This window comes from Biomphalaria glabrata, chromosome 9, assembly GCF_947242115.1.
Source record: "Biomphalaria glabrata chromosome 9, xgBioGlab47.1, whole genome shotgun sequence".
NCBI lineage: Eukaryota > Metazoa > Mollusca > Gastropoda > Planorbidae > Biomphalaria > Biomphalaria glabrata.
The window spans coordinates 1,219,418-1,238,018 of record NC_074719.1 but is presented as its reverse complement, the minus strand read 5'-3'; the positions used below and the strand labels follow the sequence as shown (position 1 = coordinate 1,238,018).

Genomic DNA, 18,601 nt, shown 5'->3' with positions numbered 1-18,601 from the left:
AAATCAGATTTGTTTCCATTTTATTTGTTGACTCAGCTGCCATGAAAAATTACAGAATGAATGATTTTTTATTTCTTTTTTAATTGTGAAAATATGTTAAGTGTAACCTCAAACAAAAAAAATATTTTATATATTATCACCCAAGTCACTACAGCAAGTCTTAAGAGCTGGGTCATACAACGGTCTGGGTGTAATGCTGACAAAAGAGATAGAAAGAAGTAGAAAAGTTCTGGGGTTGTTTTTTTTGTTTGGTTCCTAGAGGCTGGCCAGAAGTAGAAAAGTTCTGGGTTTTTTTTTTGTTTGGTTCCTAGAGGCTGGCCAGAAGTAGAAAAGTTCTGGGTTTTTTTTTGTTTGGTTCCTAGAGGCTGGCCAGAAGTAGAAAAGTTCTGGGTTTTTTTTTTGTTTGGTTCCTAGAGGCTGGCCAGAAGTAGAAAAGTTCTGGGTTTTTTTTTAGTTTGGTTCCTAGAGGCTGGCCATATGACCTTAGCAGAACTTTTTTGGCAAAAGTGTTATGCCCTTGTTTTTATAAAATATATCTATTACAATTTCCATTAGTGGAGGATAAATCAGTTTCTTGTTGGGCTAACAGATATGAAGAAATGACCCCAAAACTGAAGTCACACTAAGAGCACCGAATAGTTGCTAGGTCTGGCACATGCTGATAGGGAAAATATATTTGTAAGAGTGGATGGAAGTGATCATCAATAGAATAACCTCTTCCCTGTTTACTTTATTATATATCAATCTTTGTATATATTATATATTCATTATGTGATTATTATATGGATGTGTTGATGAAATGGTGCTGTTCAGTATAATTTGAATACACTATAATAATACAATCATGTGACCAAAAGTCCTCATGGCAAAATAATATTTTTTTGGGGGGGGTCCAATATTCTCTTAGAAATTTAGCTTTATTTAATGTTTATAAGACAAAGTGATCATTGTACTCTTTTAGTTAGCCATGTATTTGTAGCAGTTTCTAGACTTATTTTTTTTTTAAACAGGATATGACTTTTGACCCTGATCCATTGTGATAATTGTATAGATGGAGGGAGACCTGGCCTATATATTTCATATACATTCACAATGTCAAGGCTGCTCTTGGCTTTTTGAACATGTTTCTGTTGGTTTTTCTGTACTAAGTTCATAGTTTTTGTACTATGTTCCAATTGAAATCAATTCCTCTTAGTGTTTCACACAGATGATGTAATTGGCATAGGCAACATAGTTTAGGGTTGGATAAACAACACACTGACCTGAGGTTTTACTGGCATAGTATTTCTATTTAAGAGTCACTCATTAAGAAGGTATGAAATCCATCCAATGGACCTCATTCACCAATCGTAAACAAACAACATTTAGCCACGTGGTGCTTTATCTCTTCTATATAATTTACGATCTCATGTTTAATTCATGATGGTTGTCACGTGAAAGTTTTTTTTCATTGTTTTATCTATAAGATCACGTGACTAAATGTTGTTTGTTTACGATTGGTGAATGAGGTCCATTGAGTCGTGCTTGGGCCATAATAAAAACATAAGTTAATGTTACCAACTAAGCTGTTGTTGGAGCGAGCTTTCATTTATCCCACTTTAAAATGTTTGTCCTAAGTCAGAATGTTTTTATGGTTTGGTATTTTTGGCTATCACCTGAATGATATCTAGAAGAGATGGATTTCAAACTGCTTTTGTTATCGTTATAATAAAAGTTGTTTCATATGTTACTGAATTGAAAGGCTACAAAATCCAAGAAATGATGGAATTTTTTTTTTCCCCCTTACCTTTCTCTTGAATGAAGTTTGAGTCAGGTGAGTTTAGCATTCAACTCAGCTACACTGACAGTCCCCCACTAGGAAACTAAATACTCAATCTGCCTGACATCTGGATAACTCTTGGTTCAGTGTGGTCTTTGCTTGGGGCTCAGCATTTAGAACACAGCTCTTCCCTATGTAAATACCAAAGTTCATTCTAAGGTTACATTACTTTTGTGTAGCTCTCTAAGCCTCTAAGGTTACATTACTTGTGTGTAGCTCTCTAAGGCTACATTACTTGCGTGTAGCTTTCTAAGGTTATATTACTTGTGTGTAGCTTTCTAAGGTTATATTACTTGTGTGTAGCTTTCTAAGGTTATATTACTTGTGTGTAGCTTTCTAAGGCTACATTACTTGTGTGTAGCTCTCTAAGGCTACACTACTTGCGTGTAGCTCTCTAAGCCTATGTCAATAAAATAGAGACCAAAAAAAAAAAGTTGGAGGAACTTTTTTTTTCTTTTTTAAGATTATGTTATCGATAGACAAGACTGTCAACCTATTTATCTGTTTACATATCATGGAATTTATTAAATAAATTTAACTTCAAGAATGCTTCTTTTGTTTGTCTTTTAGAAATGTCTTTTTCAGGTCTAGTTTACTGGCATTCAACAATTCTAGTCCTCAAAGAGCCATGAAACTAACTTTAATTAGATAAACACAAATTAGACACTCTCTTATCTTGCCCCATAGCAAAATATATCAATAATTTTTAGTTTACCAATGGTTTTATTTTTACATACATGTTTACAATAGTTGAGCACATATTTAAGGGAGACAATAAATGTCTTCAAAACATAGACAACTCTGTGGTCCACATTGATTTTACTTGACACCAAAAGTACAACACTCTTAAAGTTTTGTTCTTTTAATTAATTTTTTGTTTTCTTTAATTTAATGAGATGAAAAATTCTTTTTGACCAAATGAAATACTTTTTACAATTATTTTTTTAAGTATATTAGCAACCCCACTGAACACACAGTACAATAAACATTCCTAATACTTTATTTTAATTAGTTTTGTAAAGGAAATTACTATAATTTACTGAAAGTGATTAGACAATTGCACTACTTAGTTTTGGCTGTCTGGCATTTGGTATACAGTTTTTTATGACCATCAGGATCTAAGGATGGAGTTGTAATTTAACCCTATCTGACTTACAACTTTCTGTTAAGACACACGCAACACTCACTGCCATGACGCAGGCTGCAGCTTTCTTGGAAGAAATGGCGGTTGATGAGCCACTCGTTGGTCACTTCCCCAAATAAAGTGATGAAGGTAAAAGCGGACTGTTCCTCACCTCATGGTGTGTTTCAGGACCTAATAGACATGACTATAAAGGCATATTCCTTGTTCCATATGCTAGGACAAATTTGTACGAATACTCCTTCTTCCCTCGTGCAGAGCATGGAAAGGTTTGCCTAAGTCATCCAGGAAAACCAATGACCTGGTAGAGTTTAGAGTCATGCATTACTAGATTGACCTAGGGATATGCTTACCACATAATCATCTTTTTTGAAGTAATGTCTGTATTTTATGAGTAGCCTGTAAAGGACTGCATTGCTTTCATGGTTACTGTGCCACTTAAATAGGATGCAAATTCTGTAGATTAATTGAGTGAGGCTTAATGTGTCAATGAATATATTATAATTCAGTATACGAACAAATTTTTGGTTATTCACAGGTTCCTAATGTAGTGAGTGTGCTAGAGAGCTCTTTATGAAAGAACTGGCTCAATACTTCTGACATTCTTAGAATAAGGTTACCATCCTACTATAACTCCATTCTCACAATGATATAAATGAATCAAGCCATTGCTTTATGTGGAAATATAGTTGTTGGAATGTAGGGTCTGAATTGTGATGCAGCTCCAGATAGCTAATACAGACATTGTAGAAGATAGCAATCATTTGTCACACAAACTTGAATAAAACTAGATTTTAAAACAATGTTAGAGATTTTTTAAATAAATATTTACAGGCTTTCAATTTCAGTGTAGAAATATACAAAACTACAAATTAACTCTCAAGTTCAATAATTAAAAACTTTAGATATCTCAAGTCACAGCTGGGGTGCATAGCCACAGAAAATACCACATCCCTCATTAAAAGACTTGAAGACAATCCTTATTATATAGATGTCAAACTCTCTTAATGTCTACTGTTATTGCTATTCAATATTCCACCCATCTCTCTCTTTTACAGCTGTACATGCAAATAATGTACCAATAGTGGATGATTATTCAAATGATAAGTGTTGAAGATAAAATCGTGGTCACTTATTTCCTATGAACTTTGAAAAGCAGATTATATTCAGGTCATGGATAGATTGGGCCTGGTACTGAGATGTCTGCATGTCAACTGCTGTATTCAAAAGCCTCTCAAAAATACTTCACCTTAGCAGCTTCCAGGTTCAACATCCATCTCAATCCTAACCTCTAAAAAATACAAGAAAAAAATGAGGAACAAAGTTTGTAAAAAAATGTTTTACATAATTCGGATGTTCCTTCAGAGTTGAAGATAGTTTACTTCCTAGTCCAAACCTCCCGCAGGACGACGGGGGATGGGAGCGGGCAGGGTTTGAACCCTCGACCGTCGATATATCCGAACGACAGTCCAGCGTGCAAACCGCACGACCAGGCAGCCATCATTCTATGATCACTGACTGGCATAGCAAGTTCACTTTTGTATCTTTTAATAACTTTTAACTCTTTCGCTCCATAATTATTTAACACATTCTGGTGGAATCAACGCTGGTATTGTCAGTTAGGAGAGAAAGAGTTAAATGCCATATAAACATGAAATTAGTTGTTTCAATTTGTGTAATATTATATTAATTTTATACAGTTTCAGTCTCTTGGACTGATTAGATAAATTAATGGTTATGCAAATTTGAATAAAATGAGACTTGTAATTTTTAAAAGGATCGAAAAAATGACATTTGTGATAAGAATTAAGTTGACTCTGCAGAGAAACCTTATACAAGGCAAGTCCAGAAAGAAACTAGAATAAATGACATATATTCAGATAGCCTTACAGCCTCATAATGCTATGAACATAAACAGATTTGAGCACATCATTGAAGATAAAACTCATTTCACTGTCATATATCAAAATTTATTGATCACATTATCATTACATTAATATCAGATTTTAATCAGGTCATACTGACATTTAAAAATCATTTTTTTTATTAACCTTGTCATTATATAGCAAAAATAGTGGATGAAAGATGACATTAAAAGTAAAAAACAAAAGAAAGTACAATTAACCTCAAGTTAAAGGTACCATATGTAAACAAACACATTAGGACAACTACAACATGGCTTGTTGTAGGTTAACTATGTTTATATCACTATAAGCATCAAGACTAGATTCCAGTAGTAGGTCAACTATTTATAAACAGTTATACAAATCAAGTAAAGTAGAAAACCAACTATTTATATGCAGCTTTAAGCATCAAGACTAGTAGTAGACTAACTAATTATATACAACTATAAGCATTAAGACTAATAGTAGGCCAACTATTTATAAAGAAATAAGAATCAAGTATAGTAGTAGACCAACTATTTATATATGGCTATAAGCATTAAGACTAGTAGTAGGCCAACTATTTATAAACAGATATAAGAATCAAGTATAGTAGCAGACCAACTAATTATATACAACTATAAGCATCAAGACTAGTAGTAGGCCAACTATTTATAAACAGATATAAGAATCCAGTATAGTAGCAGACCAACTATTTATATATGGCTATAAGCATCAAGACTAGTAGCAGACCAACTATTTATAAACAGATATAAGAATCAAGTATAGTAGCAGACCAACTATTTATATATGGCTATAAGCATCAAGACTAGAAGTAGAGCAACTATTTACATATGGCTTTAAGCATCATCTTGTAGTAGACCAACTATTTATATATGACTTTGAACATGTTATCTTATTTTATAAATCACAGATGTTTCTTCAGAAGTGAAGATAATTATGTCATACATGTATCCGTGTTCAAAAATCTAGTCATGCATGCTAATAAGTGACTTAAAATATCTTGCAAGCCATTGACTTTTGTGGCTGATTCAGGCAACCCAATGCACACTTTAATAACACTAGGAAAGAAGGAGTATTTGTACACATTTTTCTTTGCATAAGGAATAAGAAATGTGCTTGAGTTAAAAATTTAAAAAAAAATAAAAAATATTTATATATTGCTCTGAATGTGATAACCAAGAGACCAAGCTATGGCAGTGCCTTAAAGTTAATTTTTGTGCAAAATATCAAATTATCTAATACTGTAAGAAATAAAATATATAAAAAGTGTATAAAAAAACAACAGTAGATTCATTATACAACAAACATCCATCATATAACAAATGCATCTCTTAATAAACAATACATAATTTTAAATCTTGTTTGCATAGAAAATGTCTCAACAATATTGAAATTAGAACAAAAAAAGTCAAAAGTATAATTGTGGCGCTTTCTTAAATCATTCTTGATCATTACTTTTTGTTTTGAAACAACCATTACTGGTAGATACTTAAGAAGATAACAACACCATAATAGATGGGGTTTTTTCAAAGCATCAAATTCACAATTCATTTTAAATGAAAAAATATTTAACAAAAGGAAAAAATAACACACTTGCTTACAAATTGCTGAATAAAAATGAGGCACTTATGTTTGACATAAATTTGACTGGAAGAAAAATTAAAAATTGCGTTCTCAGAAATTTTTGTTTTTAAAAAAGGAACAACAAAAGTTGCATACTAACAAAAAGTTATACATTGAATATTTGAAACATTGCACAAAGACATGAAAATGAAACAAAATCCATTAAAAAAGGAAACAAATCCTACATATGATAACCTCGAGACAAAACTCTGGTTTGATCATGTCATGTGAAATAGGTTAAATAAATGCTATTTTACCAAAGGAAATAATGTTAGCAAAAGCCTATCTATTGGCTAAATTGAACTTGTGAACAAGAATTGGGCAATAATTTTAACATCTCAAAACATGGCAACTAATCTTTATCTCCAATCTCCTTTATTACTGCCAGTTTGTCCACCATATTTTTAGAAATATATTTATGTTGGAAGTCATAATGACTTGCTAACTATGTAAACTCAAAACATGGCAACTAATCTTTATCTCCAATCTCCTTTATTACTGCCAGTTTGTCCACCATATTTTTAGAAATATATTTATGTTGGAAGTCATAATGACTTGCTAACTATGTAAACTCAAAACATGGCAACTAATCTTTATCTCCAATCTCCTTTATTACTGCCAGTTTGTCCCCCATATTTTTAGAAATATATTTATGTTGGAAGTCATAATGACTTGCTAACTATGTAAACTCAAAACATGGCAACTAATCTTTATCTCCAATCTCCTTTATTACTGCCAGTTTGTCCCCCATATTTTTAGAAATATATTTATGTTGGAAGTCATAATGACTTGCTAACTATGTAAACTCAAAACATGGCAACTAATCTTTATCTCCAATCTCCTTTATTACTGCCAGTTTGTCCCCCATATTTTTAGAAATATATTTATGTTGGAAGTCATAATGACTTGCTAACTATGTAAACTCAAAACATGGCAACTAATCTTTATCTCCAATCTCCTTTATTACTGCCAGTTTGTCCCCCATATTTTTAGAAATATATTTATGTTGGAAGTCATAATGACTTGCTAACTATGTAAACTCAAAACATGGCAACTAATCTTTATCTCCAATCTCCTTTATTACTGCCAGTTTGTCCCCCATATTTTTAGAAATATATTTATGTTGGAAGTCATAATGACTTGCTAACTATGTAAACTCAAAACATGGCAACTAATCTTTATCTCCAATCTCCTTTATTACTGCCAGTTTGTCCCCCATATTTTTAGAAATATATTTATGTTGGAAGTCATAATGACTTGCTAACTATGTAAACTCAAAACATGGCAACTAATCTTTATCTCCAATCTCCTTTATTACTGCCAGTTTGTCCCCCATACTTTTAGAAATATATTTATGTTGGAAGTCATGTTGACTTGCTACCCACGTAAACTCAAAACTCTAACTGCCACATCACAAGGTCCTCAGGGCTCGCAAAGACCTTCCCAACAGTACCAGGAAGAAGAGGAGGAAGTCAGAGTAAGCAATGGGAAGTCTTCAATGAATTGACAGGCCTGTCAATGAAAAATTCTATCAAAGGAAAAGGACAAAGAGAAATCGAGAAAGATGGTTGACAGATCCCGTGTGGCGCCCTGGACTAAGGGATAGGTGAAGTCATGCAGTTAAAGTCTAATTCTTCCTACACAATGAAATTATTTGCACAATCATTTTGTTTCGGCAGCCAGTACTTATTTCTCCATTAAAGCAGTGGGTGTAATATTATTAGTAAATAATCAAACTTGGCATATAAAGATAACTTAACCATAAGATGATTGGGAGAGCTCTGAGAAAGTTTCAGAACCAATACTACCAGGATCAAACTGTAAACCAAAGGGCAGTAATGCATCTTGTTGTTCTGTGTTTGATGAATCTAAACTTGTCCCAGAAGCATTCACATTATTTACTGGATATGATTGAGATGAACTGCTACCAGTATTTACTGGATATGGTTGAGATGGACTGCTACCAGTATTTACTGGATATGATTGAGATAAACTGCTACCAGTATTTCCTGGATATGGCTGAGATGGATTACTACCAGTATTTACTGGATATGGCTGAGACGGATTGCTACCAGTATTTACTGGATATGGCTGAGATGGACTACCAGAAGTGTCATCACAGATTTCTGATTCATTTTGATCTGAATTAGATGGTAAGATATTAGAAGCACCATCTAACAAGAATTTAGATTCCACGGGATTGGGCTCAGGATAGTGAAATGTTAATGCAGAGGTCAATAATACTGATTTTTGTGAAAAAAATGAATATTCTTTTGGTGATTCAGTAGATGGACATATTCCAGAATCGCTCGTAAGGTCATAAGCCTTTAGGTCTGTAAATGAAGTAGGATTAACTGACTCCAAGGAGTTGCTGTTAGCTTGAGAGTGATGAGTTGCATTGTCAGAGCTAGAGTTATCACTATTAGTCACATGGCCACTATCCAGTGAAGCATCATTTGAAGTCTGTGAAGGGAAAAAAAATCAAACAATGAACAAATTACATTAAGTGTATTTAAACATAAAGCATTTTCTTTTAGTGCAGTCTAAAGTGAAAAGATATTAACATGGTAGTGGAGCTAATGAAAAACTCTAAGAGGATAAGATCTTGTCCTGCACACCTTATAGGCAATCCATTCACAATTAACTGATCGATACAAACTAACTGATTGACTTGGAGCAGTGGGAAACTTTGCTTATTTGTTTTTGAGAAATTAATTCACATGGGCGGCCAACTAGTTAATTATTCCAGTAGTTCATTGAACACCTACTCAGGCCTAGTGTTCTGCTGAACACAGTTTGGGAACCACTGACTTAGAGATAGAAGTATCGAACCTAACTCTGACCCTGTTCTATATTTTCTAAAAATATGTATAACATGTTCGTTCAGATAAAAAGATCATTACATTTGAGCCCAACCCACCTGCAGGATAGCACGAATTGTTGACAAACAGGGTTTGAACCCTAGATCATCATCACATTACCAGGCAGCCAACCAAATTAGACAAGCTTTTAATGTGGTGCTAATAACAATTAAAACAAAATCTCTGACTAGAATCTTTGGACTGATGCTTTTATTAATTTCATTTGCTTGGACAAATGAAAAAATGTTCAAGTATTGAAAATTTTGTCAGGTAAGTGCACTTTTAACTCAGAATCTCAAAATTCCTGATACTCTTATGAAAAAATGAATTGAACACCTAAACGCATACAATCAAAATAGCGAAGTATATTAGGATTCTAGTACGACATAAAAAAATGATTTGTTTTTTTTTTTTGGTAATACCAAGTGGGCTGAGAGTAACAGTTAGTAAGTACAAGCTTAATAGAAAATAGTTGACTGTCCATAACTTAAGAATATAAGGACTGTAAGTCCTGACTTGATTAAAACTTAGGAGGCACTGCTACTGACAATAAAAAGTAAAGTTCCCCTTTCAGACGGGGTCTATAGGGCAGATGATGTAAAGGTAATTTATGTGGCCCACGGTTAACGAGGATGTCATGTGGCCAGCACAACGACCAACCGCCTTTACTTTTCTCACTTTCCCCCAACTAATGTCAGGTACCCATTAGAGCTGGGTGGACTATTATTTTTCTTTTTTTGTTAAGGAAAAAAGTTAATGGCAAATATACTTTTAAAGGCTTCAATCCGATGAGTCATTGGATTTGAATTTGAGTGAGCCATAGAAGTTTTGGTGGGTGTTTCATTTTTTTTTTAAATGAACAAAATGTCCAACACAACGAAAATTTTCTTTAAATGAACAAAGTGTCCAACACAATGAGAATTTATTTCAATATTTACCATGTGAAGTGAATCCGGAGAGTCTGGTGTTTGATTATTTGTCCATTCGAAAACAAGTTGACGCCTTATTTTACATTTTTGATAGCAACTATCAAAGTAAAAAAACAACAACAACAACAAAGTATTATTCAATAATATAGTAATAAAGACAGTGTACAATAATCAAAATAGATCCAGAATTTGTTAGTAGTAAATTTTTTTTTAAACTCCATATATATAATCCCAAACAATCAGAGCTTTCTGAGATCCTTTGTCAGGTCTTATCATTCACTAATCCAGCGGTTCTCAACCTTTTATGCTTGGCGACCCCTTTTTACGACCCCCCCCCCCCCCCCCCCCCAAAGACACAGCAATTGAAGAAGAGACAATAACAATCCATTTTTTCAATGGTCTTTGGCGACCCCTGACAAATTGTCAATCGACCACCAAGGGGGTCGCGACCCACAGGTTGAGAACCCCTGCACTAATCACTCTTCTTTTAAAAAATGATTTGGTATTTCAACAAGTGTAATAATTAAACTTTCAATAACTACTTGTTGGTCTCTAATCCATTACCCATCAGTTGTCATGCAATGTTTCTAGTATATTCCAATGTAGTTGTTCATCTGTGTAGCAGTAAATTGTAATTGAATTTCTCAGATATAGCACTACATAGGCATCCCATAGAGGCTAAACAGATTCTTTGAGCTGATTATGTAAGTATTTTGTGCACTGTGGCAATTAAAATCTTCATAGAAGAAAATTTTTTAATGATTTTTTTTAAAAATCTAATATTGACACTGTTCTTCGTTACCTTAGTGCGGCTTTTATTATATATTGCATGTCATGTTTATTCATAAAGTGTTTCAGACAGACATCTGTTTTGATGTGTACAGAGTAATGTTGATCTGATTTGAGATGTCTTTTCATAATCGTAGTGATGAAAAATATCCCTAAAATCAACTACATTTCCTTTTATTAAATGAAAAAAAAAATCTAATTTACCTATAAGAGAAGAGTCCACCACAGACTAATAAGGCAACAATGGATATAACAATAATCCATATGATAGACCGATCAAATGTTGACTCTAACACTCCTGTAAGAAATGATAAGATAATACAGACATAATAAACTCAATATTACACTTAATATGAAACTATCACAACATTGACAGCTTTTAAACCTATTAAAAATTGTAATTCTGATATTCCTTCATAAATAAAGATTATTATGACCTAGCCAAAACCTCCAGCAGAACAGACAGTACCGGTAGTTTAAAATCAAGATCATTGTGTATGTATAAATAGTTTGTCCATCGTGGTTCGATAATGACCACTTTGTCATCCAGGGGGCTGAGGGTTTTGCACTAGGGTTTTATGCCTCCTCATGTGGCTGGTGAGACCTATGTGAGCCCGGAATGTTCTGCCGCACACTGGGCAGGTTATACCAGCTGGATCTAGTGTCATTGGCCTTGCTTTTCTTCTCTGGCGTTTTTCTTCTGCCAGCGTTGTTCTCTTTTCCTCAGCAACCTGTGCGCCTGTTTTCACAGCGCGACACCATGATGATCTGTCATGTACCTCTGTCTCCCAGGTGCCTGGGTCTATGCTGATTATTGTAATGACAGTTCAAAGCACCTAACTGGAAGCTATACTCATTTTTTTAATAACTATTGTTATTTTAACTACTTTAACTATTGTCATCATTTAAATTGCCCTACAACATATTAAAATAAGTCTCAAGACATGGGCCATCATCTAATGTGTCTAGTGATAATTAGAAACGTGTATTTAAAAAAAAGACATTAATATTAAAACCATATCTATTTAACTCAGGCTTAACTGGCAACTACCTGGCAAAGGTGGTATAGAAATCCATCCATATTCCAAACTAACCAGACCATCATCTCCCAATGCTTGAATACAAAGTAACCTTAGATTGGCTGGAACAGTAAACACTGTTTGAGAAAACAGACTTCTGTTGGTTTGCCAACTCTCTGTAGAATAAATAAATAAATGAAAACAAAAACTTAATTTTTTTTTTAGTAACATTGTAACTATCTACCCATAATTCATTTGTGTGTAATCATAATTTGAGGCCCGAACAAGACACAGGCCCCAAAACACCCTATTGAAAGAAAACTCTATGGAGAGCTCCCTGATTTGGAAACCACTGCGCAGTTCATCTCATGTATTGGTCTAGTCACCTGAACACTCCAACATAACAATGAGAACGAAGAAGAAGAAGAAATCATTTGGACAAATCTAGAATAAAGTGTTCTACCTAATGGCTTGTTCAATTGACAGTCACCATCTTGTGTTGGGTAGACTTTGTAGAGTTTTATGAGGAACTCTAGAGGCTTATCCTGGCTACAGTTTTGCTCCAACACAAGATTTGTATTGTTGTGGAGCTCATAATTAAATCTTGCATCCTCTGGGGGAAAAAAAAAAAAAGAAATCAGAATACTAGCATTAAAATTTGAAATAATTTTCATCTCATGACTTTCAAATTAGAAAATAACTAGATATTCTATTCAGTAAGATGATCTAATTAGTATGCATACAATAAAAGAAAGATTTACTTATTTGTCGACTATAATAACAATCTGCAGGAATCATGCCAGTCCATGATGTGTTGAACTTGATAGAGTAAAAAACTTGAGGATATTTAGTGGCTGTGCTTTGGCAGTTTGTAAGGCAGTCACCTTGACCTTGCGCAACTGACCTGGTAGTAGTTCTTACAGCTGTGACAGTTCTTATGAAAGACTGATTGTTCATTTCATAATAGCTTACACCTACAGAGTCAGTAGTCACTTCATTCATGGTCTCAGACAGGTTATAGTGAAATAGCTGACTAGTATAACCATTGATCCAATGGTCTCTAGGGACATTTGAAGTCTGGGGGTATTCCTTAAAAAAGAAAGTTCATCATAAAATTATTTTTTGATGTTAAGTGCAATTAACCAAATAGGATTTCAGGATTGAGAAATCCTGAAAATGCTGAAATCCTGAAAATGCTGAAATCCTGAAATCCTTAAGATTTTCAAAATCTTTAGATGACTAAATAGAAGAGCTTTCAGACAGATCTATAAAACCAAATAAACATTGAAATGTGTTTTAAAACCCAACTGTTATTTAAGGGGGAAGTATTTGTTTAATCTGTGGCCATTTTTATTCTTCAAAAACGTTAACTAATTATTAGTATTGAGCAACTTGTGTAAAAAAAAAAAAAATTCACACACAACTCTTTAAAAATAAAAAACAGCTATCCACATTAACAAGTCAAAATTTACTAAGAGATAATAGAAGGTCTAACATAAGTTGTTTAATTTACTGGAGCTAAAACAACCTAAATCTATACATTGCATTTAACAACAAGTTTTCATAAAAAAATGTATTATTTAAAAAAATGCATTTTAAAATTAAATCAAATTAATAAGCTTTATAAAAGATACATTTTAATGTAACTAAATTTGTCTCTAAAAAGACAAAATGTAAATGATGATCAAGAGTATGACTTGAGTTTGTGAATAGGAATTCTAGAGCTAAAGGCTCTGATAAAGTTTTGCAACTACTGGTCCTAATGATGTTACTTGTTTGAAATAACAAAAAAATACAACATCAAATTCAAATTTTATAACTCATTGTATAAGATGTGTCATATTTGTCTATGGTGACTGTCAGATTCTATATTAGTAGCTATCTAACTAGGCCCTTGTCAGATAATTGCACTCAACATTCTTGACTGGTGAAAGTGCAATTAGTTCTTTTAAATGGAAAGATGAGGACTAGAAACAAAATGAAGAGGATATCAATGGCATGACATGGTTCACAAACATATCTACTCTATGTTTCTTATCTTATAGATTACAGCTGTTCCTTCCAAAAAGAAGATAAATTATGCCCTACGCATATCCAGGATGTAATAGCAATATACATGTGGGATTAACTGAAAAATTGAAACCCAGCACCTTAAGGAAACACAAGCTCCAAACTGGTAGCAAACTGCACAGTGAGCAGCTTCAATCTCAATGGACACACTACTTGCTCAACACTAGCCCACACTGTCTCAACACTAGCCCACACTGTCTCAACGCTAGCCCACACTGTCTCAACGCTAGCCCACATTGTCTCAACACTAGCCCACACTGTCTCAACGCTAGCCCACACTGTCTCAACGCTAGCCCACACTGTCTCCACACTAGCCCACACTGTCTCCACACTAGCCCACACTGTCTCCACACTAGCCCACACTGTCTCAACACAACATTGTCTGGACCCAAACAGGATAAATATAAACAAAAGATAATGTCCTTGCAAACACTACCCTACAGAAATATAGCAGCCAAACAAAGCTAGCAGTTGAGTCGATATAAACGCTCCTATATGGGGGAAAAATTGCGGCAAGAGACGAAGGAAAACAAAAAAGGGCAAAAGAGACATGGCTGCCTAGTTGTGCAGTATGCATGCTAGACTGTCGTTCAGTCGCCTCGATGGTCCCAGGGGCTCATACCCTGCTCACTGCCTTTCCCCGTTGTCATGAAAAAAGTTTGGGCTATGAAGTAAATTATCTCTGTAGGAACATCAGAAACATGTAAAACATTTTAAAAACAAACATGGCACATCAAGAACAAAACAGCTCATATTTATCAGACTGTAACTTATAGCCTACTTTAGGCTTATTCACATTAACACTACTTGATAACCTAACCCTGCGAAACACCAGGGACAAAATATATAAACTAACCTGACAAACTGAATAACTTGATGTCCACATGTTAATACACCAATGGATTGATAAGTTTTGTATGCTGGCTACACTAGGAAGGTCAAGGTTGGTTAAGGCCAAGGCTGATGTTTGGTTGAGAAAATCTATTACCATTCTAACTTTATTCAACGAAGGCTCTGAAATTAGACATTTTTGTTTTAAATTTACACAAAACAAATGAGGAAAATGATCTAAAAATTATAAAATTTTACTGAAAACCTAAACCTGAAATATCAAGAAAACAAAAAAACTGAGTCGTGAACGCAAAATTACAGTGAGCTTATAACCAACACATACTCACCAGACATTAAATCAATATCTATCTTTGTAAGATTTTCAGATTGGCCAATTTCATTTCTGGACCATATTTTGACCCCAAGTGATGTCTTATGAATATCTGTGAGAACTTCTAAAAATGTGGACTGCGTATTAATTAGTCTGTGATCACTGTTTGTAGATGTGATCTCTACATCATAACTAATGTTGGATCCTCCAGCCAAATCTCGACCTAAGGACTAGAAAGGTAAAAGTTTCAAAAGTTAGCCTCAATGTCAAGGAAAAAAACAAAAACATCCTGATTAAATATTCTTTATGGGTGAGAACAATCAAAGTTGTTGTACATGTCAGATATTTATAAATTTGGATAAGTGTATCACTGTAAATTTCATAAACTTTTTTACAGCTCTATATCATGTCATTGTAAATATTGTATTTTTTTTTAAATAATACAGCTCCAACCAATTATAAAGCTCCAGCCAATCATTATAAAGCTCCAGCCAATCATTATACAATCATTATAAAGCTCCAGCCAATCATTATAAATCTCCAGCCAAACATTATAAAGCTCCAGCCAATCATTATACAGCTCCAACCAATCATTATAAAGCTCCAGCCAAATATTACAATATTTTTGTCACTCATAATAAGCCTTTTTTCAGACATGAAGATATTAAAAGAAAAGTTTTCATATCAACAAGTCAATAAATTAAGTTAAAAAGTCAAGCATTGAATTTGGCTTTTAACCAAATCCAGCAGTTTAAAATGCTGGTAGATGATCAAGCTGTCAAAAAAAAAAAATCTACTTTCATTTATTCTAATTATGTATATCTGATATATTCAAGAGTCCCTCAGTTTTTCAAACGGGCAGTATCAGACTGTCTAGTACAGCGGTTCTCAACCTTTTGTTCTTGGCCGCCCCTTTTTACAATCCTCCAGTCTACCGCGACCCCCCCCCCCCCTCATACACACACAGCTATAGGAGAGTAGACAAAAACAATCCATTGCAAATCGTCAATCGACCTTGAAGGGGGTCGCGACCCACAGGTTGAGAACCCCTGGTCTAGTAGAAGCTGAAGGGCAAAGTAGAGCTTAGAGGGCTGGGACGTGTCAATGAATCTTGTTAAACAAAGAACATCTTGTTATTGGATAATAACACAATGCTAGGAACATTTTGTTTTTATATTTCCTGAGATGCACTGCTTAGTTCTTGGCAATCAATGACTGTCATAAAGAGTTTTTTGTTAAAATTGCTTTTACATAGAGCGTCTTTCAACTATATAGCATGCTCAGTCTGCCGTGGGAAGCGTGGTCGAGAGGCCAAGCGCGCTTGAACTTGGCTTGGCTATCTAGAAGGGGGCTTGAGGTTCGACACCCGACTCGGGCAGAGTTGTGTTTACTGAGCGCCTAAAGGCAGCACGGAAAACCAACTCCTAGATACCCCCTCCCCCCAACTGGTCCACAAATGAGATTGGACCAAAAGCGCTCTGAGCATGCTATAAGCATGAAAGTAGCGCTATATTAAAAAAAAAAAAAAAAAGCTATAATAATAGTCCAATCTCTTTTGTGGACCAGTGGGGGAGGGGGGTATCTGGTAAATGTTTTCTGTGCTGCTCCAGCAAACACAACTCTGCTCAAGATGGAATTTGAACTCAAGCCCTCATGATATGTAGCCAAAGCGGTTTTGACCTCTTAAAAAGACCATGGACCTCATTTGTTTAAATAACAATGGAAACTACACAACGATGTTACACTTAAGTATTTGCTTATCTCATCGTGTGGTGTGTTGGTAACAACAATAAATCCTTTCAAAATGATCAATTTACTAACCTTCCACATCAACGTCAAACCGGTGCCATTATTTCTGGAGAATGTTAACTGCTCAGGTGGGGCTGCAGGTGCTAAAAGAGAAAAAATCAAATGAAACCCTTGAATAGGATGTGGAACAGAGGGTACTTAAGATAAACACATTCAACTTTTTGGTCACAAGAGTTACAATTACTTACAAAACAAAACAAAAAAGCAATCCACTGGAAATTAGAAGCTACCAAAAATTAATAGCTAAGCTAGTAGAACTAGTAGCTAAGCTAGTAAAGCTGGTATAGCTAACTAGTAAATTGCTTCTTGCAAAAATTGATAACTTTTATTTTAAAGGCTTTCTAATTGGTGTAATTACCTAGCTTATTTTATAGATAGAGCAAATCTTCAGAAAATATCATTAAAGCTATTTGTAACAGTGTTAAATCATTCTTTTCATTTTTTTAAATAATAGTAATTATCTCAGCTCAGAATTTCATTCTTTTTCTATTCTCTAAAAAAAATGAATGGCATTACCATTCAAGAAACGTTTTGGTCCATGCTGCAGCATTTCACCAAAGGAAATGTGCTGATTGTACATTTTGTCTACCATGATGAATTTATAATAGTCTGGACTACTGAGATGACAGTCTAGAGCAGCGGTTCTCAACCTTTTAAGCATGGCGACCCCTTTTTACAATCCCCCTGTTTACCGCGACACCCCCCCCCCGCACACACATAAAGTAATAGAAGAATAGATACAAACAATTCATTTTTCTGAAGGTCTTTGGCGACCCCTGGCAGATCGTCAATCGACCCCCAAGGGGGTCGCGACCCACAGGTTGAGAACCCTTGGTCTAGAGTATATACCACATGACTAGGCTGCCGTTTGACCAGGCAGCCATCTTGAAAGAACGTCTCAGACTGAGTGGCCATGAACTACATGTTCTTATCTTTAACAAACATTAACAACTTGAATAAAACAATGAACTGAACTGATCACTATTTGTCATTAGTTGAGTAGCAGACATAAGAGTTTACTCCAAATAAATCAAGATTACCTTCCTTACTGGTAGTGAAAGACACATTTTTTAAACAGCCTTGACCTCCACCACCTTCACCTTGCACTGACACAGTATAGTTCATATAAGGGACAAGTTCATTGAACAACACTGCCACAGACTGTTGACTTTCAGAGTGAGGATCATTGAAAACAGTTTTGTTGAGCGTTAACTAAAGGGAGAAAAAACACAATTCAGATTAGGAATACATTCCTCAGATTTCAAAACAAATATTCATTTCATATCACACATTCTACGAATTTCAGGTCTAACATTTCAAACATTCTACGTAAGAAGGCCCTATGAATACAAATAAATAAAATGCCTAAACATACTGTTTTTGAGCAAGAGAGAAAACTAAACTCATTCCACTTGCGCTGCCTTTGAAGGATCTTAAAAATAACATGGAAAGAAAGTGTGTAATACTGAGAT

At 34.5% G+C, this 18,601-nt stretch overlaps 1 protein-coding gene and 1 long non-coding RNA gene across 2 annotated transcripts; one reads left to right on the top strand and one right to left on the bottom strand.

Moving 5' to 3' along the window:
- Positions 1-422: 422 nt before the first annotated feature.
- On the top strand, positions 423-2,366 carry LOC129928236 (uncharacterized). Its single transcript, XR_008779821.1, has 2 exons — positions 423-1,978; positions 2,016-2,366. It is a non-coding gene; the product is annotated as an uncharacterized LOC129928236 (long non-coding RNA).
- A 2,548-nt stretch (positions 2,367-4,914) lies between these two features.
- Positions 4,915-18,361, bottom strand: LOC129928239 (uncharacterized). The gene is made up of 10 exons (XM_056041631.1): positions 18,170-18,361; positions 17,142-17,212; positions 15,337-15,550; positions 15,015-15,172; positions 12,850-13,177; positions 12,552-12,701; positions 12,121-12,264; positions 11,274-11,367; positions 10,290-10,377; positions 4,915-8,953 (listed from the first exon to the last, which is right to left on the bottom strand). The coding sequence occupies exons 1-10, from the start codon at positions 18,252-18,254 to the stop codon at positions 8,246-8,248; spliced, it is 2,040 nt and encodes a 679-aa protein (XP_055897606.1). The 5' UTR covers positions 18,255-18,361; the 3' UTR covers positions 4,915-8,245.
- Positions 18,362-18,601: the final 240 nt, after the last annotated feature.

Coding starts and splice junctions, on each gene's coding strand:
- LOC129928239 (XM_056041631.1), bottom strand. CDS start 18,254: ATGAACTATACTGTGTCAGTGCAAGGTGAAGGTGGTGGAGGTCAAGGC. Junction 15,173..15,336: donor AGATATTGATTTAATGTCTG/GTGAGTATGTGT, acceptor GTCTAATTTCAG/AGCCTTCGTTGAATAAAGTT. Junction 11,368..12,120: donor TTCTATACCACCTTTGCCAG/GTAGTTGCCAGT, acceptor CATTTCTTACAG/GAGTGTTAGAGTCAACATTT.